At 48.7% G+C, this 20557-nt stretch overlaps 2 protein-coding genes across 4 annotated transcripts; both read right to left on the reverse strand.

Annotated features, from left to right (window-relative positions):
• Nucleotides 1–987: 987 nt before the first annotated feature.
• On the reverse strand, nt 988–10055 carry LOC311530774 (olfactory receptor 52L1-like). 3 transcript variants are annotated; one of them, XM_084647659.1, is made up of 3 exons: nt 9973–10036; nt 4488–4735; nt 988–2854 (listed from the first exon to the last, which is right to left on the reverse strand). In XM_084647659.1, exon 3 carries the CDS (start codon nt 2036–2038, stop codon nt 1094–1096), a length of 945 nt encoding a protein of 314 aa, XP_084503785.1. In that variant the 5' UTR covers nt 2039–2854; nt 4488–4735; nt 9973–10036; the 3' UTR covers nt 988–1093. The 3 variants fall into 3 exon arrangements, 1 of the variants encoding a protein (XP_084503785.1); XR_014714092.1 differs by lacking the exons at nt 988–2854; nt 4488–4735 and adding an exon at nt 4742–5739 and having other exon boundaries at nt 9973–10055; XR_014714093.1 differs by lacking the exons at nt 988–2854; nt 4488–4735 and adding an exon at nt 8118–8557 and having other exon boundaries at nt 9973–10040.
• An 8504-nt stretch (nt 10056–18559) lies between these two features.
• On the reverse strand, nt 18560–19498 carry LOC311530785 (olfactory receptor 52P1-like; the record flags this gene model as incomplete). Its single annotated transcript, XM_084647681.1, has 1 exon — nt 18560–19498. One exon carries the CDS (start codon nt 19496–19498, stop codon nt 18560–18562), a length of 939 nt encoding a protein of 312 aa, XP_084503807.1.
• Nucleotides 19499–20557: the final 1059 nt, after the last annotated feature.

Genomic DNA, 20557 nt, shown 5'->3' on the forward strand with positions numbered 1-20557 from the left:
ATCGGATGAAGTGAGCTGTAGCTCACAAAAGCTTATGCTTAAATAAATTGTTTTTTTGCTGGAACCTCTGCTGCTGCCCACCCACTGAGTCCCTCATCTCCTCCACTCCTCCACTTGTTGTCCCTCCTCCTGCCACTCGCTGAGTCCTTCCACCACCCCCCCAAGACTATCACCGCCCACCACTGGCCGAGTTCCTCCTTCCTCTCCTCTACCCCCAGTCCCCCAAGGCCCACCACTCACTGAGTCCCTCCATCTCTGTGTGAGCAAGTTTTGAATTTGAAAGGGCACTTGCAAATTTATTGAGCAGTTCATCAATGCCCTCTTGATCACATTTTAGCCCTGAAGCTACACTTTTAGCTATTTCCATTGAATTGGAGAGAGTCCAGCGGAAGGCAATGAAAATGATTAGGGGCTGGGGCACATGACTTACGAGGAGAGACTGAGGGAACTGGGATTGTTTAGTCTGCAGAAGAGAAGAGTGAGGGGGGATTTGACAGCAGCCTTCACCTACCTGAAAGGGGTTTCCACAGAGAATGGAGCTCAGCAGTTCTCAGTGGCAGCAGATGACAGAACAAGGAGTAATGGTCTCAAGTTGCAGTGGGGGAGGTCTAGGTTGGATATTAGGAAACACTATTTCACTAGGAGGGTGGTGAAGCGCTGGAATGGGTTACCTAGGGAGGTGGTGGAATTTCCATCCTTAGAGGTTTTTATGGTCCAGCTTAACAAAACCGTGGCTGGGATGATTTAGTGGGTGTTGGTCCTGCTTTGAGCAGGGGGTTGGACTAGATGACCTCCTGAGGTCCCTTCCAACCCTAATCTTCTATGTTTCTATGATTCTATGAACGGCACTTGTCAGGGCAGGGACTGTCTGTGACCAGGTGTTTGTACAGCGCTGGGCCCGCTGATTCACTGTATACTCTTTTTGTTAGATGGGCTGCTGCAAGCCCAGCTTCCCCTATGTCCCTAAGGCAGCATGTGGAGTCTCAGTGATACTCAATGATTGTTTTATTATTAATAATTATGGTACATTTAAAAAATAAAAGTTGTGTGTGGTATCTGGAGAAATAAGCATGAAGCGACTGCCCTCTGGCACTCAGGGGCCCCTCACGTGGAAGAGCCTGGCCACCCGACTGCGGATCTGCTTGGTTTTCACCCCGTACACGATGGGGTTCAGCATGGGTGACACCAGGAGGTAGAGGTTGGCCAGCATGATGTGGATGGGGTTGGGGACGCTCTGGCCGAAGCGATGCACCAGGAAGGAGAAGAGCCCAGGGACATAGAACGTGAGGATGACGCAGATGTGGGACATGCAGGTGCTGAGAGCCTTGAGCCGGGCCTGGGTGGAAGGGAGGCCAAACACAGCCTGAAGGATCATCATGTAGGACAGAGTGATGGACATGCCATCCAGCCCCCCCACCAGCAGGGCCACGAGCAGGCCGTATGCTGCATTGACCGTGGTGTCTGTGCAGGCCAGCTTCACCACGGCCATGTGCTCGCAGTAGGAGTGGGGGATGATGTAGGCCTGGCAGAATGGCAGCCTCCTGAGGAGCAAGGGCAAGGGGGCTATCACAACGAGGCCTCTGACCAAGACCAGCTGCACTATCTTGGCCACCGTACTGATTTTCAAGATGGCTGCATGCCGCAGGGGGTTGCAGATGGCCACGTAGCGGTCTAATGCCATGGCTACCAGGATGCCCGACTCCACCAGCGAGGAAGCATGGATGAAGAACATCTGGGTGAGGCAGGCGTGGAACCCGATCTCCCTGGATCCCAGCCAGAAGATGCTCAGCATTTTGGGCAGGGTGGATGTGGACAGCACCAGGTCAGTGATGGTCAGCATGGCCAGGAAGACATACATGGGCTCATGCAGGCTGGTGTCTGTCCTTATAACAAACAGAACAATGCCGTTCCCCAGCAGGGCCACAATATACATGAAGCACAGAGGGATCGTGACCCAGTGCTGCGTGGTTTCCAGCCCCGGTATGCCGACCAGGAGGAATGCTGAAGGTCTCAGGCTGCCGTTGTTGATGGGTGACATGATATGCTGAGGGCCACATCCGACTTGAGCAGAACGGCTCCGGAGACTGCGAGCGATTAATAGAGCGTGTGACGGCCTTGTGCATGCAAAGAATGGCTAATCAGCCGGCTGTCTGTGAGCTCGGGTAGTTCTACGGCTGCTCTCTGTGATGGTTCTCGGGGCCCGGGGCTGTGAGTCACCTCGTTACCCATGGCCCCTAGTGTGAAGGACTCTTGCCTCTGCCTGTCTGCGGTCAACAGAGTAACAGGTGCACCCCCATTCCCTTTACTCTGTCCTCGTGATATCCAGCCCCTGACACTGGCTACTCACAGACATCACACGTCCTCAGCCCCAGCAGGCAGGGGAACCATACGCCTGTCCTGGCAATTTTTGTCTTGGTTTGTTTTCCCTCTTATTCAAGGCCAGCCACAAGCGCTCCACCCCCAACCCAGCTCAACTGCCCGGAGCCCAGACCACAGGCTGAAGTGTCCGAGAGCTGGAAATTTTATGCCAACAGTCTAATCCCCTAATTTGCAGCCATTTTCTCAGCGGCGTGTCTGGCCTGCTCTCTCCGCTGGTGGGGAGGGGCAGAAGCTGCTGCTGGGCCCGTTCTGAGCAGTGCACATACCGCTATGCCAGTTCTTCCAGGCAGGCCCAGGGGCGCCCCGTGAGGGGGGCTCAGTAAATACGCTCCGTCTGCGTCCTATCCTGCCCACCCTGCCCCTTGGCGAGAACGGTGTGTCGCTGCGGGTGGTTGAGGAGGGCGTCTCTGTATCACTCCGCGCCAGCCGCTGTGAGAGGCAGGGCATAGACCTGGGCACGTCGCTGACTCAGGGACTGTAAGGCATGAAGGAGCTGTTGTGATTGTGATTGTCCCAGGGTTTGTCTTCCTCCAGCCCTGAGACACAACCACACACACTCAGCGCACACACACAGCCTTTGCACCTGCACACACAACACCACACAAACACGCTCACACACAGAGCATGCACCTACACACATACAGCACAAACCCATGCATGTGCATACACAATACACAAACACACTCACCGTGCACACACTCAGCCCTTGCACCTGCACACACAACACCTCACAGACATACACACAGTCATGCACACACTGAGCATGCACATACATACGCACACACACATGCAAACGGACAGCACACGTGTAAGTGGGGGAATGGTCCCGCTCTTGTGGGGAACTGTCCTGGCTTCTGCACGACCCCGGTGAAGTGAGCCAGCGAAAGGATCTGAGTCCTCGCTCCCACCTCCTTTACCCAGTGGCCTCCCTGCCCTTGAGGACGCCCCTTCCACACTCCTGTCTGGCAGAGTCCTCGTAACCCCAACGAGGCTGGGCCCAGGATTCCTGGGGGGCTCGACCCCCAACCCTGCTGTGGTCACCTAGGACAGGGGCTAGGGTGTCCCCACTCCGGGGTACTCTTTCTGCACTGGGCACTTCTCTGACCCACTGACCATTACGTACAAGTTAAAGCAAATGCAAGTTATTTAATCAACAATTAATTTTAAAAAGAATCAGGAAAAATGGGAACGGTTAAAGGAAACACATCAACCCGCTCGGTGGCAGGGAACATCACAAACAGTGTCTCTGGAACGTCAGGGCAGCTCACAGTCTGTTCCTTGTGAGTCCCAGGCTCTGTCTCTGGCCCTGGCTGTGGTGCGGGGATGCTGTGGGTTGGACACTTGCTGTGGTGGTGGCCACACGCTCTCAGGCTGTAAGTGGTAGGTCCCTTCTTCCCAGTGCCCCCCCCCCTGCCCCCCGCCCTGTCGGGGTTACGATCCACGCCTGGCCTGCAGAGCCCCTTGGCTGAGGCGTCTCCCTGTGCTGGGCCCGCTGCCCAGGGTCCCCCTCGCTCTCCCCAGCTGCTCACCGCACCCAGCTCCGGACTGCTCCTGCCCCAGCCCCACCACTCGGTCTCTGCACGGCTGCTGCTGGTCTGCCTCCAGCTCCCTGGGCTGCTTCTCTGGCCCCTCTGCCTCTGGTCGCTACAGCTCTGCTCCCAGGACAGGTCTGCTCTCTCTGGGCTGCTTCTCTGGATCTGGCCCAGCTCTGCTCCCCAGGTCAGCTGGGGCCCCTGCTTTTTCCTCAGCTTGTCCCCACTCTGTCTGACCCAGGCAAATCCAGCTCACACGGAGGACGGGACCTCCCTGGCCTCCTGACTCCCTGATTAGCCTGCCCACCCTGTCATACAGGCTGACCTGGAGCATTGGCCTCTCCCCATTGTTCCTGGGGGCTGTCAGTCTCAGGGTCCTGATTCCCCATCGACCCTTCCCCCTTTTTAGTACTGGGAGCTGGCCACTAAACCCCCCCCCGACTGTTAGTAAGGGGGCAACAGTCTCCTTACACGTGCACACAAACGTATCCATGTGCATACACAATACACAAACACGCAGAGTGCAGTAGGGAGGCAGGTAGCTATTTGAAGTTGTCGGAGTATTAACTTGCTTACCTGGGCGGCATTTTGAAACTAATGTTCTTCCTGAACCCTGTAGACGCTTCCCTGAGCTGTGCAAGCCAAACCTGTTTCAGGGGCTCCTGCTCCCCGGGGACGCACAAGCCCCTTTCAGCGCGCTCCGTCCCTCTGCTCAGTAAGACAGGTGTGAATAATGGCACCAATCCCACCGGCTCCCCCAGAACAGTCCTCTCAGTCAGACGGCGCCGAACACAGGCCAGGAACAGATGCGTCTGCCAGGCTTGCTACGGTGGGGATGGTTATAAATCAATGTCAGCAAATCCCAGCAGAATCTCCACATGACCTGGGAATCCCCAGGGACCCCAGTGTTTTCTGAAAGCAAAATGCCTCTTTAAAGACTGAAGGGCTAAGAAGGAATGAACACTCTTGTGCCCCTTAGGGGCGTGAAATGCCTCTGCTTAGATATCTGGCAGCAGGACCTCCAGCCACGCTGTCATCTGCAGGGCTGGGGCAGTCACCTCTATGTCTGGCAACAGGGCCACGGGCCCTGCCATAATTCTGCAGCCAGTGGCCGTCTAGCCTTGCACTAGGAACCCTTTGCTGAAAAGTGAACAGTAATTCAGCGGAATAACACAATCTCTTCAAATTCTGCAGAACCGGACAACTTGCACCCAGGAGTACTAAAGGAGCTGGCTGAGGAGCTCTCTGAGCAGCTCTCTGAGCTATTTTTAATAAAGCTTGGAGCACTGTGCAGAGATAACTCTAGTCCAGTTAGCCTGACCCCAATCCCAGGAGAAAAGCATGTCAAGCGTGATAGGGGATGCCATCAGTAAAGCTTTGAAGGATGGCATAATCAATGCTGAGCAGCATGGGTTTATGGGAAATAGGGCTTGCCAAACAAACTGGCTGTAGTTTTGCGATGAGGTCACAAGTTTGGCTGATTAGAACAACCGTATTGACATCACAGACTTAGGCTATGTCTACACAAGTGAGCTGCGGGCGGCACAGCTGTACTGATGCAGCGATACCCCAGGTCAGTGGCAGCCAGCATGGCCAGGAAGATGTCCACGGGCCCGTGGATGCAGTGCTGGCTTTGGATGATGACCAGAAGGATGCTGCTTCCCAGCAGAGCAGCAACAGACATGATGCAGAACGGAAGGGCAATCCAGAACAGCATGGCCCCCAGGCCAGGGATCCCGAACATCGAGGGGCTGGAGGAGGTGTCAATGGGGACGGGCGTGGCACTCTACCGGCCCCTGGTCACGCTGCAGAAAGGCTTTGTCGCTCCCTGCAAAATACCATCACAGTATTTGGTCTCTAGGAGTCACACACGAAATGCTTTGTGGGGAATCTCGGGCCCAGCGTCTAGACCCGCTATTCCCTGCCTGCCTAGCAGGTTTGCTCTGTCAGCTCAGGTGGTAGCAGCTGGTGCTTTTGGTGCCAAAAGACCTGGGTTCAATCCCCATGATAAGCATGGTGGCTCTGTGTCTGCGGCATTGGCTGGCTACGCGAGGGCTTGACCCAAGCTGAGTAGGGCCTGTAAGATGTGGCTCTGTGGCTTTAATGACAGCCGGAGAGCCCTGCAGGTGGAAGTCCTCCAGCCAGTGAAAGCGAAGGCACCATTCCCCAACACGCTGCTTCCTGCCTCACCCTGCAAGGAATGACCCCGTCTGGACCTAGGCCCTTCAGCCCTGGGCCTCTGTGACATTGTGGCAAAGGGTTCATTCTTCTTTATGGGCAACTCCTGTCTCAGAGCTGACAAAATCACTGCACCTAAAATACCCCTTTGCTGGTGTTTCTCCATAAAGGGCAGCATGCGAGGTCATGGCTGAAAGCTGGTAACTAACTTACATCCCTATGAGATGTGTGCGGGGCCGATAGTTCAGGGCTAGTGTAACTATGTTGAGAATCGTGGCCCCATGGCCTTGAAGTGAAAGCGAGTCACGTGGCGAGAGCCCGGTGGAAACCATCACAAACAAGCTATAATCATCGAAGCCACGTGGCGGGAGAAAGGCATGTTACCGCAGACAGAGGCTGGCCACGTCTGTGAACAAAGACAAAAGACTGATTCAGTCTGTCCTGGGGTGGAGGGAGACACTCTGCTCCCATTCACTGAGGAGGTAGCTAGGGAAAGTTTGGGTCCCGGCTCCCTGGGGCCAGCAAAGACTGCAAGAGACTGACCTTTGGAGTGAAGCCCTGTGATCAGCGAGGAAAGGGGACTATTCACAGGCCTTGGCCCTAGGTGGCATTTTCTGACTGTGTTTTCTTTGTGGCCATTTAACTCTCTTCCTTCAATACCTTTCCTTTTGTTTCCAACTGGACTCAGGGCCGGGCCTGGGACAGGTGCTGGGCTGCAGGCTGAGAACCACAGCGCCCCGCGCCCTGAAATCGCCCACAGTCCCCGATGCCCAGCGCCCCCGTCCAGAGCGGGCCAGCACTGGAATCCGGGGTGTGGGCTGGGCAGCGGGACTACACCACTGCGGCTGCGCCGGGCCGGGCATCAGCGGGGACGTGGACCCCGCACCTGCCACCGTGCGGGGCCGGGCAGCAGCGAGGACCCGAACCTGCCACCGCCACCACCACCGTGCGGGGCCCTGACCCTGAACCCACCATCTAACCCCTCTCAGAAATGCGGGCAGCCTCCTCTCTTTGATAACCATCCGGTACTTCGCCTTGCTGAGATCCGCCAGGTGCGGGAGGAGGGATGGGAGTGTGCCCGGAGTAGGAAACTATCCGCCCCCACACCGCCCGATTCCTAGTTCTGCGCTGGGGAGCAGCCAGCCTCCTCTGCTGCCCCCTGCCCCCTCCCGCCAGGCTGTGGGGTGGAAGCTCTTCAGTGGCTCTGTTCCTGTGCAAGCCCTACCAGGGTCACCCCCTCGCTGGAGTGCTGTACAGCGCACAGCGACACCTAGTGGCTGAATCATATACTGCAAGTGAACATAATTACAGGGGCTGGTTCTGAGCAAATGCTATAGGTAGTTTCCATCTCTTGTTTATTTGTTAACCCCTATGTCCGTATAGAAAATGTAACAAGTGGCCCAGGAAGGCCTTGTGGATGCTGAGCAGCTGTGAAAGTCAGGACGCTTTGGGTTCCTAAACATACATGGATGTGCACCTGGCCCAGGATCCTGTCTCTGACAGTGGCTGGTTAGGTTAAAATTTTTAATTTATATTCTTACTTTGTTACCTACTTTGCAGAGAGAGAGAGAGAGAGCCTGTCAAGACTCCTGGTTTCTATCTGAGCTCTGGGGGAGGGAGTGGGGTCTAGAGAATTACAGCAAGGGGCAGAGACATTTGGGATCTATATAAGAACAGCTGAATGGCCATACTGGGTAGCTGCAGTTACATGAATGCTTTCACTAGCCACTCATGAACCACCAATACAGAGGCTCCAGCTACTTCCCCCCAGCTGCCAAGCCTAGTACCCCAGAACTCTACCTTCTTGGCCTGGTCAAGAGCCTGACCAGTGTAATTTTATTACCCAGTCCACCCCTCTCTCAATGTGGAGAGAACATTGCACCAGCCCCAGTTTATGAGCAGATTTCCTTTTTCCATTTCAAACAACACACTGTATTAACAAAAACAACGAGGAGTCCGGTGGCACCTTAAAGACTAAGAGATTTATTTAGGCATAAGCTCTTGTGGGTAAAAAACCCACTTCTTCAGATGCATGGAGTGAAAATTACCAATGCAGCCTGGACAGTTATCTCACCAGCTGGTTCTCCATCTCGTTCCCTTCCTGCGGTGCGGTTGCATCCAGCTGCAGAGTTAACGGAACCCTCATCCACCTCCCAGAGGTTTCTAGGATTCAATCACCATCTTTGGGCTCCCCTCTGGGACACACCTCCCTATGATCCCGAGAGTGGAAAGAGTCCCTGGTTCATCTGTGACAGGCTTGCAGCTAACATCTGAAACAGCCGTCTCAATGAAAGGCAATATGCTCTCTTCCCTTTCTGAGGAAACACCGCCTTCAGCGGCAGGGCAGGAGCCAGCCTAAGCCGCCCCTGCCCTGAGAAATATGCAGTTTCTCACTGCTGCGGAGGACTAAAGAAGACTTTCTCCCATTCCCTCAGCAGTTTCTGGGCCTTTACCATTAACAGCCGGAGCTACACGGAAGAAATAATTGCCAATTAGCATATCAATAGAATTATTATCTACTACGCCCGCTAATAATACACCTTACAAACCCTCGGTTTCTATGTGCACTTTAGCCAACGGTACAGGGTTTTGTAACCTCCTACTAATAAAAGCTGTGAAATCTGTGCTGGCAGCGTGTCACCTTCTTGCACTATACTCGACCTAACCACACACATTTTTATCACTGTATCTTCCCACCCAAGGTGTTTCCTGCCAATAATGCTGATTTTACAACCCAGTATAAGTGACAGGTGCCTGAGGGGCTTCTGTGCTCAGGGTTGCAGCATTCCCATGGGCTACCTACTTCCTCCCAGCACAGGGCATTCATTCCCCAGGTGGTCAGTGGAATTGCAATGACAGCACCTTCTGGGTTCTTCTATTTTTACAGGAGATTTGGGTCGAGGATTAGATGAATGGTTTGGGAGAGGTGAGTACCCAGCCTCCCAGACAGCCTCTTTCTTCCCAGGAGTAAAACGGGAACCCTGCTTCCCACCAAGTTTAAACTCCTCCGTCTGGGGTTTGTGCACAATAGATGCCTGAGTTTGCTGAAAAGCATCAGCTAGAGCAGCCATCTCATCTACATTTGTCATCTTTCTGTCCCATAAGCATTGCTTCACATCATCTTTACATATCTGTAAGAAATGCTCCTGAGCCACAAGGTCCAACATTCCTTCAAAACTTGTAACACATTTGCCCCTTGCCCGCTTCACCATCAAATCTTTCATCTAGTTTACATATTCCACATTGCTCATCCCAGAACCCTTAAGGTACCTAAATTTCACTCTATATGTTTCAGGAATAATCGGAAACTGTTTCAAAACCATGTCTTTGAATTTGCAGTAATCGAAAGCATCAGTCATTAGCATTTTATTGAATACATTCAGAGCTTTACCAGTTATCTTTGCAACCAAACTGGGCATCTTTTGGTCCTCAGGAATCTTATGAATCACACAAGCCTTTCAAAGGTGGCGAAATATCCAGCAATATCCCCTGCCGCACTGTATGCAGGACACAACCACTCCCATTTCTGGATTTTTACAGAGGTGGGAATCAGTGGTGTATGGGGGTTCTGGTTCTGCCTCTCTAACAAGTCCAATTGGTACCTTCACTTTCTTTCTTTTTCCTCAAATTCTTTGGCTCACAGTTCCATGGCTAGTTTTGTTACCTGGGGTTCTTTCAACCCAAAGCTCTTGGTTGCGTTTACTCTTTACGAGGTGGTGTCAGGAAATAAATCAGGGGAGATACGGCCGTCCTACTGATCGATAACTGGCACAAACAGGATGACACAAGAGTGCTTTCACTTAAAGCTAAATTTTACTTAGTCTCAAGCACTTACGCATGTCCGCAACAGGTTAGTAAAACACCCGCAACCCTTGATAATTACCAAAGCTGAGTGTGGCTCTCGAGTGGCACAGTGGCAGGCTTCCGATGGCCAAATCTTCCTTCTGCCAGTGGGGACTGCAAGATGTATCCAGGGGGAGAGTCCAAAAAGTCCCCCCTACCTCAAACTTTCCCCCCTTAGTTATACATTAGTAATACAGTGACATGTCCCTTCAAGAAAACTTGTTAAATAAGCAGTTTCAATGGTCAAACAAGAAGTTCCTTCTGATTATTGATTAACAGGGGTGGGTTTTTCCAGAGTTTGCAGCCTTGAGATCCAAATAGATATTCCTGGGGGCACATCCAGCTCTTCTAAAATGCATGTATCAGCAACTTCAACACAGTTCTTATCAGGAAGGATGCGGGGACAAGCTGCCCTCTCTCTGGCACCCAAACCCCCCTCCCCTCCTGCCTTGGTCAAGCTGAGGCTGCTACATGGCCACTTGACGGCCTGCTGACTTGGCTGCTTTCAGCAATAAGCCATAGTGGTTTCAGGCACTTGACTGGTTTGCTGACATCTCCCTGTACAGTTTCTGGGCCTCAGTTGCTTACTGTTTCAGTTCCAAAGCGATCTGATGTGCTACTGCTTCTAACTCCAAAAGTCTCTGATGTTCCTTTTCTTTTTTTTGCTGCCTGCACTCTAAAGAGCTCCAGTTTTGTAAGGGCTTCTCTGCCTTCACTCATCTTTCTGCTTTTCTGTCACTACTTCCTTTTCCCGAAATGAGCAAACAGAAAATAACTAACTGGTAACCTCTCTGACTGATCTCAAGCCACACTTAAAGTCTCACTAAAAATCTCTACACCAGTGTATGAAGTGCAAATCTCACTCAGAACAACAAGCTGTGCATTTCATCCTGCTCGCTGCGCCGCTGTGGTGGGTCATCCCTGGGGTGCCACCTGGAATTGGGGTACAGCTGAGCCCTCTGTCTCACCAATCTGGGTCCCCTCTTGCACTGTAACATTGTGACAAGCTGCAAAGCCCTCCAAGCTTGCACTCACACCAATATCCACAGGCAGGAACCACACTCAGCTGTGTTCATGAATGCTCTGGCCAGCCACTCATGAACCAACAACAGAGAGGCTCCAGCCAAAAGACTCCCAGCTCCCCATCCTAGGACCCCAGAGCTATACCGTCCTGCCCTGGTCAGAAGCCTGACCAGTTAGAATTTATTACTGAATATGCCCCTCCCTTGATGTGAATAGGACAATGCACAAACCTTTGTTAAGTGAGCTGAGGTTTTCCTCAAGCAAATCACACTCATTTAGGTAAAAAATAGAAAACAGATTTACTGAATACCAGAAAGATTTATATGACTATAAGTAATAGCAAACTGATCAAAGATGGTTACCTAAGAAATGAAGAAAATCACAGGCTAAGTCTTATACACTAAATAGGATTTGAATCAAGCAGTGTCTCACCCTGTTAGATAGTACAAACCGTCCATCAAGCGTCCATACACAGGCTAGAAACACCTTCAGCCTGGGAACAGCACTTCCTGCAGTTCAGTCTTTGTTCGTCCTGTGTTTCCAGGTGTTTTTGTGTGGGGAGTGAGGCCACTGGGTGATGTCGCTGCCCCCTTTTATGGTTTCTTCCACATGGCAGGAACCCTTTTGTTCCAAGCCAAGTTCCCAGTCTAGTTTGTGGAAAAATACAGGTACCAAAATGGAGTTCAGTGTCATGTGGTTTAGTCACATGCCCTTGTATGCTTCGCTGATTCATAGCAGCCATTACCGATAGGCTGACGCAAGCATTCCAAAGAAGGTTCACCAGGCGGGGGATGAGCTTCTTCTCAGGCCTGTTGTTTCTCCTAATGGCCCATTACCCTGAATAGGCCCTTCAGAATCGGATTTCTAGGCTGGAAGCATCTTGCCTTCTGGGAGTTACCCAAATGCAACCACATTTCAAATTCACATACATAGTCAATATTCATAACTCCTGATACAAAAATGATGCATGCATACAAATAGGATAATCATATTCAGCAAATCATAGCTTTTCCAATGAAACCTCACATAACATATTTTGTACAAGATGTTAGGGGGCTTATTCCTTTACCCGCTTACTTCCCTGGTCCTTCTCGCATGAACAGAGAGCAACAATACCCAAAGTCCAAAGGTGCAAACAATTCGATGTTTATTGGGGTGGACTTCCAGCAAGCATGATTCCAGTTTCCTTCCTTAGTGTCCCCCTTCCCAGCTCTGACACCACAGAGCCTTCCACCTGTGTCCCTGTTCCCATTCCCTGCCTTAGCGAAATATGATTCCAGTTCACCCCCCCTTAGAAAAACATGATTCCAATTTCCCCACCCCCATTCCCTGTTCCCATTAACCCCCTTCACTTCCTGATTAACTGCAGACTATATAGTAAAACTTGAGTTCTGCTTAGCTATACCTTAAGCAATCATTTTACTGAAATTTAACTAACCAATCCTAACATATTGTAACATAATTATCTAACCAATTATATCCCACCACCTTAATTAGTTTACACCCAGCAAAATTAATTATACAGCAAACAGGAACAATCACAGAACCAGACAAAGATTATACAGACAAACAATAGGGAAATGGTAGATGACAGAACAACACAGAAATGAGGATTTCACATCCCAGCTATGGATAAGTGAGTTCTTGCCAGACAGGATGCTATCAAACTAAGTTTCCTTTTACAGTTTCTAGGCACTTCCCTTTCTCTGGAGGTGATAGGAATACAATCCTGTCCTGATAGTGCCAAACAGCCCAATAGCACCTTATTTCAATGTGACTAGTTTGGAATGTGAGGAGGTGACCGTTCGCTTCCCAGCTTATGGCTGCCTCTGTGGCTTAGCCAAAGGCCTTAGCCTAAGAACAGGGCCTCAGACTGTCACAGTGAGAGAAAGCCCTTACACCGGCAGACAGTGATTTTGATTCTTTCTTTTGTACCTCTAGAACTAGCCAAGTGATAAGAATACACCTAAATTCTTAGAGTCTAGGCCTTTACAGACAGGCCTGAATATCTATATCCTAACACCAGATACATCAGAATTATGTCATAACCATATCATAACCATACCACTGTGATGGATATGAGGTGCAGAGTGTCACACCCAGATGTAGGGAAACACAATACAACACCTGCGCGCCATTCCCTGCCTCAGTGTCCTCACCGCCCTGGAGCACTCTTTGAGATTTGGTCAGAGCCCGTAGGGTGTTCAGAGGCCACCGTCTGCAATTTCTGGCTTCCCCTGTAGCTGGAGTCTGTCTCTGCTGCAGCCAGAGCCCTGCAACCCAAGAGTCCCCTCTGCCGCCCTTGCGCGTCTCTCCTCCCCCAGCTTCTTCTGGCTCATCCAGTCTCTGTGTTTTTAAAGGGCTGGACCAACCCCTCCTCTCTCTGTCCCCTTTTCTGGGGAGGTTCCATTCCTTCCACGCCCTCCCCTCTGCAGAGATGCTGGAGAAAACTGGCTTTTGTTTAGAATGCTGGTACTGCTTTCTTCTGTCCTGGCAAGATCTCATTAGTCCTGATAGTCTTTAATGACCAACTTATTTACAGACAGATGCCTCTGTCCCAGCATTATGCCCCTTAGCACAAGGAGTGTGAGAGAAGAATACAGGAAAAGCCCAAAGACATAAGGATACAGATGGTTCATACAGAGAAACCTGAGTTAATAGGGTTTCCACCAGTCTGGGTTTTACCAGGACAGACTGGCTTTTGGCTTCTGGGTGCCATTTAGGGTTGCCAGGTATCCAGTTTTCAATCAGAAAGTATGGTCAAAAAGGAGATCTGTCAGTGTCCAGTTACTTCAGGGCTGGGGCAGGGGGTGCTGGGTCATTAATACAGCCAAGGCTGCCTTCAACCTGTGAGCAAGCTCCTTCTCAGGCTAAAGTAGCTCCCATCCCAGCCCTGGAGCAGAGGGAGACCATCTGGGCAAGGCACCATTTAGGGGAGCCCCCCTGCTCCTGGAGAGTTTTGCCTGGGCCTGTTTTAAGCCATGAGGACACATTTTCAGCCTCATAACTATATACATGAAATTACATTACTAGAGGACTTGTGGCACCTTAGAGACTAACAAATTTATTAGAGCATAAGCTTTCATGGGCTACAGCCCACTTCATCAGATACATAAAATGGAACTTATAGTAAGAAGAAATATATATATACATGCAGAGAAGGTGGAAGTTGCCATACAAACTGTGAGAGGCTAATTAGTTAAGATGAGCCATGATCAGCAGGAATAAAAAAAAAAAAAAACTTTTGTAGTGATAATCAAGATGGCCCATTTAGACAGTTGACAAGAAGGTGTGAGGATATTTAACTTTAGGGAAATAGATTCAATATTTTTTCAATATCAATAACATTATTGTAACAACAATTGCTATAACACCACTATAACAACAATGTTCAGTGCATTGTGATCCTTCCAAAGACACCCAAAATCATAGAATCATCATAGAATCATAGAATATCAGGGTTGGAAGGGACCTCAGGAGGTCATCTAGTCCAACCCCCTGCTCAAAGCAGGACCAATCCCCAACTAAATCATCCCAGCCAGGGCTTTTTCAAGACTCACCTTAAAAACCTTCAAGGAAGGAGTTTCCACCACCTCCCTAGGTAACCCATTCCAGTGCTTCACCAGCCTCCTAGTGAAACAGTGTTTCCTAATATCCAACCTAACCCTCCCTCACTGCAACTTGAGAGCATTACTCCTTGTTCTGTCATCTGCCACCACTGAGAACAGTCTAGATCCATCCTCTTTGGAACCCCCTTTCAGGTAGTTGAAAGTAGCTATCAAGTCCCTATTCTTCTCTTCCGTAGACTAAACAATCCCAGTTCCCTCAGCCTCTCCTTATAAGTCATGTGCTCCAGTCCCCTAATCATTTTTATTGCCCTCCGCTGGACTCTTTCCAATTTTCCCACATCCTTCTTGTAGTGTGGGGACCAAAACTAGACACAGTACTTCAGATGAGGCCTCATCAATGTCAAATAGAGGGGAATGATCACATCCCTCGATCTGCTGGCAATGCCCCTCCTTATACAGCCTAAAATGCCCTTAGCCTTCTTGGCAACAAGGGCACATTGTTGACTCATATCCAGCTTCTCATCCACTGTAACCCTTAGGTCCTTTTCTGCCGAATTGCTGCCTAGCCATTCAGTCCCTAGTCTATAGCGGTGCATGGGATTCTTCCGTCCTAAGTGCAGGACTCTGCATTTGTCCCTGTTGAACCTCATCAGATTTCTTTTGGCCCAATCCTCTAATTTGTCTAGGTCCCTCTGTATCCTATCCCTACCCTCCAGCATATCTACCACTCCTCCCAATTTAGTGGCATCTGCAAAGTTGCTGAGGGTGTAATCCACGCCATCCTCCAGATAATTTATGAAGATATTGAACAAAACCGGCCCCAGGACCGACCCTTGGTACACTCCGCTTCATTCCGGCTGCCAACTAGACATGGAGCCATTGATCACTACCCATTGAGCCCAATGATGTAGCCAGCTTTCTATGCACCTTATAGTCCATTCATCGAGCCCATACTTCTTTAACTTGCTGGCAAGAATACTGTGGGAGACCATATCAAAAGCTTTGCTAAAATCAAGGAATAACACATCCACAGCTTTCCCCTCATCCACAGAGCCAGTTATCTTGACATAGAAGGCAATTAGGTTAGGCATGACTTGCCCTTGGTGAATCCATGCTGACTGTTCCTGATCACTTTCCTCTCCTCTAAATGCTTCAGAATGGATTCTTTGAGGACCTGCTCCATGATTTTTCCAGGGACTGAGGTGAGGCTGACTGGCCTGTAGTTTCCCAGATCCTCCTTCTTCCCTTTTTTAAAGATGGGCACTACATTAGCCTTTTTCCAGTCATCTGGGACCTCCCCCGATCCCCATGAGTTTTCAAAGATAATGGCGAATGGCTCTGCAATCACATCCGCCAACTCCTTTAGCACTCTCGGATGCACCGCATCCAGCCCCATGGACTTGTGCTCGTCCAGCTTTTCTAAATAGTCTCGAACCACTTCTTTCTCCACAGAGGGCTGGTTACCTCCTCCCCTTGCTGTGCTGCCCAGTGCAGCAGTCTGGGAGCTGAACTTGTTTGTGAAGACAGAGGCAAAAAAAGCATTGAGTACATTAGCTTTTTCCACATCCTCTGTCACTAGGTTGCCTCCCTAATTCAGTAAGGGACCCACACTTTCCTTGACTTTCTTCTTGTTGCTAACATACCTGAAGCAACCCTTCTTGTTACTCTTAACATCTCTTGCTAGCTGCAACTCCAAGTATGATTTGGTCTTCCTGACAAACTTTTCATTGGAGACCACACAATCATTTTATAAGGATGAACATGAAAGCATACTAGTTTAAGTTGTCTTTTAGAATAGGGATGTTACCACCAGGGGTCATAGAATTGTATTACTTCTTTGTGACTCTGTGTTTTATATCTTTGATTATTTTTTTCATTCATGTTAATAAAGATCTTAACATTCTGGTATTGTCCTCAGTATAAGTCTCCTTGTCACACACAGCCTCAGTGTCTGCTCATGTTATTGAGCACTGAGTTTTCTCCCTGTAGCCTGAATTGGGACAAGAACCTGAATATCTTCTGATCAGATCACTGGCAAACAGTAATTAAAGTAGCCCATAAATTCAGGGCAACAATATACACCCTAAGATGAAAGAAGTTTTCTAAAAGTTCCTTTTGCATCTTGTTGCACAGTTTTGTTTTTATCAAGTCCATTTGAGAAAGCAATCTTTCAGTTGCAGCATTGCTAAAAGGTAGTGGCAGCAACAAAAGAGCAAATAAGCAAAGTTCACTAAAGTCTTTGTCCTCAGCAGCATCCGTGTGTTCGAGAACTTCAACCCAACCATGCTCAGCTTGATTGTCTTGAGTATGAGGCCAGTGAACCATAAGCAAAACTCTCCACTGCTGCTCCAACTGTCCAAGGTCTCCACAAAACAATGGCAAAAATGAGAGATTGCCTAATCTAGCTTGTGAAAGACTTAGTACTGCAAGTGATACAATCACCTGGATCTTTGGTGGCCATCCCCATTTCATCTGTTTCACAAACTCCAAGATGAAATCTCAACACCTACTCTTGACTTCTTTGACAACAGGAATGGGTAGTGTGTGTTCTGAAAGGTCCACCTGAAAGTGACTCCAAAATCGACTGCACAAAGTTGTAGGTAATTTGACACAAAGGTGACATTGTAGTTTAACTCAGTTTCATAACTCTCACCAATAAGCTTTAGTAAAATGTCCTCAATTCTTGCAGCAGTTTTTCTGTATTAGTTTTTCTGTATTTTCTGTATTTTCAAACTGAAACACTTTGTTTATTATCCAGGCTTCCTGAAGTATTTGACCTACACAAATCTGGTAAATTTTGCTTTCCAGATCACTGCACATATGATAAAGAAGTTCAGCATTTGTAGTTTGTTTATTTATCTTGGCTATCAGAAAGTGTAGCTTCCATTTGTGACACATGGACTAATGGAAAACCACCTTACTTCAGAAAGCTGCAGTATCTTCTTGTGGTCTGGAAGTCATGGAATGTCTGAATGAGAGGGTGTCTAGGGTTGGGGGCTGACAGGTGACACTGAAAGAGTTCAGGTGATGGTCAGATAGAGGGAACTCAGCAACTGAGAGTGCAGTTGTCAAAGTTCCTTCCCCACTCTGAACTCTAGGGTACAGATGTGGGGACCTGCATGAAAACCTCCTAAGCTTACTGTTACCAGCTTAGGTTAAAACTTCCCCAAGATACAAACTATTTTACCTTTTGCCCTTGGACTTTCGCTGCCACCACCAAACGTCGAACAGGGATATAATTTGGAAAGAGTCCGTTTGGAAGCGTCTTTCCCCACAAAATCCTCCCAACCCTTGCACCCTACTTCCTGGGGAAGGCTTGATAAAAATCCTCACCAATCTGCATAGGTGACCACAGACCAAACCCTTGGATCTTAAGAACAATGAAAAAGCATTCAGTTTCTTAAAAGAAGAATTTTAATAATAGAAAAAGTAAAAAGAATCACCTTTGTAAAATCAGGATAATAAATACCTTACAGGGTAATTAGATTCAAAACATAGAGAATCCCTCTAGGCAAAACCTTAAGTTACAAAAAGACACAAAAAGAGGAATATCCATTCCATTCAGCACAGTTTATTTTCTCAGCCATTTAAAGAAATCATAATCTAACACATATCTAGCTAGATTACTTAATAAGTTCTAGGACTCCATTCCTGTTCTGTCCCCGGCAAAAGCATCACATAGACAGAGAGAGAGGCTTTGTTTCTCCTTCCCTCCAGCTTTTGAAAGTATCTTGTCTCCTCATTGGTCATTTTGGTCAGGTGCTAGTGAGGTTATCCTAGCTTCTTAACCTTTTACAGGTGAAAGGGTTTTTCCTCTGGCCAGAAGGGATTTTAAAGTTGTTTACCCTTCCCTTTATATTTATGACAGCAGTGCTTGGTGATGGAGTGATAAGACATTCAGTGTGGGGAACTTCTTAGACTATGAACTTCCACAATCCTGAGCTCAGCCAAACTGAGGCAGAGTGCTCTTGATTAATGAGGAGATCTCCTTCTCCTCTCTTGTCAGACATGATTAAAGTCAATGGCTCCTGGTGATCACATTCTGCAGATGTATTTGACCACTTTGTCACGAAGCTCTTTGGTTTTGACCCCATAAATAATAGGGTTGAGCATGGGGGGAATGATGAAATAGAGGTTGGCCAAGATGATGTGAACATGGGGAGCGATACCCTGACTGAACTCATATGTCAGGCTAGAGAAGAGCAAGGGAGTATAAGATGTCAGCATCACACAGATGTGGCCTGTGCAGGTATTGAGGGCTTTCTGGTGGGCTTCCTTATGGGAGATTCTGAGGACTGCCTTAATGATCAGACCATAGGACAGGGCAATGAGTGTCAGGTCTAACCCCATGATTACAAACAATATCACCAAGCAGTATGTCCTGTTGACTGTGATGTCCCCACACGACATCTTCGCCACAGCTATGTGGTCACAGTGTGTGTGGGGGATAATACGGTTGGCACAGAATGGCTGCCTGCTCAGGAGAAGGGGCGCAGGTAGAACGAAGACAACAGCTCTTATCAAACCCACTAGCCCTAGCTTAGCTATTCGTGCATTGGTGAGGATGGTGGCGTATCTCAGAGGGTTACATATGGCAACGTAGCGATCGAAGGCCATTGTCACGAGGATGGCTGAGTGCATAACAGAAACGGCATGAAGGAAGAACATCTGGGTGAGGCAGCCACCCACAGTAATGCCTTTCAAATTGAACCAAAATATACACAGGGCTTTCGGCATGACAGAGGTAGATGTGCCAATGTCTGTGAGTGCCAGCATGCAGATCAGCAGGTACATCGGCTTGTGGAGGGTCTGCTCTTTCCCTACAACATACAGAACAGTGAAATTTCCCAACAGGCTGATAATGTAGAACATAGACAAAGGGATGGAAATCAGGACATGGGCAGCTTCCAGGCCAGGGATGCCCATTAGGATGAATGTTGAAGGGTCAGAGGGAGTAAGGTTGAAAGCTGCCATGAGGTGGTCAATGCGTCTATCAGGCTCAGAAATGTTCAAGTTGTCTGCGAAGGGAGGGAAGCACAGCAATGGGGATTACACATATTGTAACAAATAGTACAGTAAATATTTCATAATTATTAACAATCTGGGAAGGGGAGGTGAGCAGTAAATTGGCAACATTTACAGATGGCACCACATTATTTAGGTCAAAGTCAAAACCAGAGAAGTCCTCAGAGGGAGCTAACCAAGTCAGATGAACTTTGATGTCAGTAACTGCAATATGTGTGCCCATTGTAGAGAAAAACTTGAACTGCTCAAATGTAATACAAGGTTCTAATTTAACTGTAGGAACTCAGGAGAGGGATCTGGACATCACAGTACACTGCTCTGTGAAACTTTGTTCACAGTGCAAGTATGGACAGAAACTAAGAAAAATGTTGAAATCCAGGAGAAGTGTGATGGGGAATCCTACAGTAAATACAATGCCATGGGATCAGTCAGTCAATGTTTCACCCTCCTCTAGGATCCTCTGTGTAATACTGAGCACCCTTCTCACACAAGGTATTGCAGAACTAGAGAGGTTCAGGCAAGGACAACGAGAATGATCAAGGATCCAGGGAAACTCTCATTCGAAGAGAGGTTTAAAAGACTGGGATTGTTACCTTACAAAGGAGATGAATAGGAGGGGATAGGAGAAAAGTCTATAAAATACTGACTGGTCGAGAGTTGATGGACAATGTGTTGTCCCTGTCCCATAACACACAATCAAGAGGACATTCAATTATACTGAAAACTGGAAAATTCAAAACTTGATAAAAAAGAGTGCTTTCATCACTCAATGCTTAATTAGACTGAATTAAAAAAGGGAAGAAGGAAGATCCTGGGAACTACAGGCCAGTCAGCCTCACCTCAGTCCCTGGAAAAATCATGGAGCAGGTCCTCAAAGAATCAATCCTGAAGCACTTGCATGAGAGGAAAGTGATCAGGAACAGCCAGCATGGATTCACCAAGGGAAGGTCATGCCTGACTAATCTAATCGCCTTTTATGATGAGATTACTGGTTCTGTGGATGAAGGG

This window comes from Lepidochelys olivacea (genome assembly GCF_965140295.1).
Source record: "Lepidochelys olivacea isolate rLepOli2 genome assembly, chromosome: 1".
In the NCBI taxonomy this organism is placed as follows: domain Eukaryota; kingdom Metazoa; phylum Chordata; order Testudines; family Cheloniidae; genus Lepidochelys; species Lepidochelys olivacea.

Bases quoted from the DNA above. Each gene is read 5' to 3' on its own strand.
- LOC311530774 (XM_084647659.1), bottom strand. From the start codon at position 2,038: ATGTCACCCATCAACAACGGCAGCCTGAGACCTTCAGCATTCCTCCTG.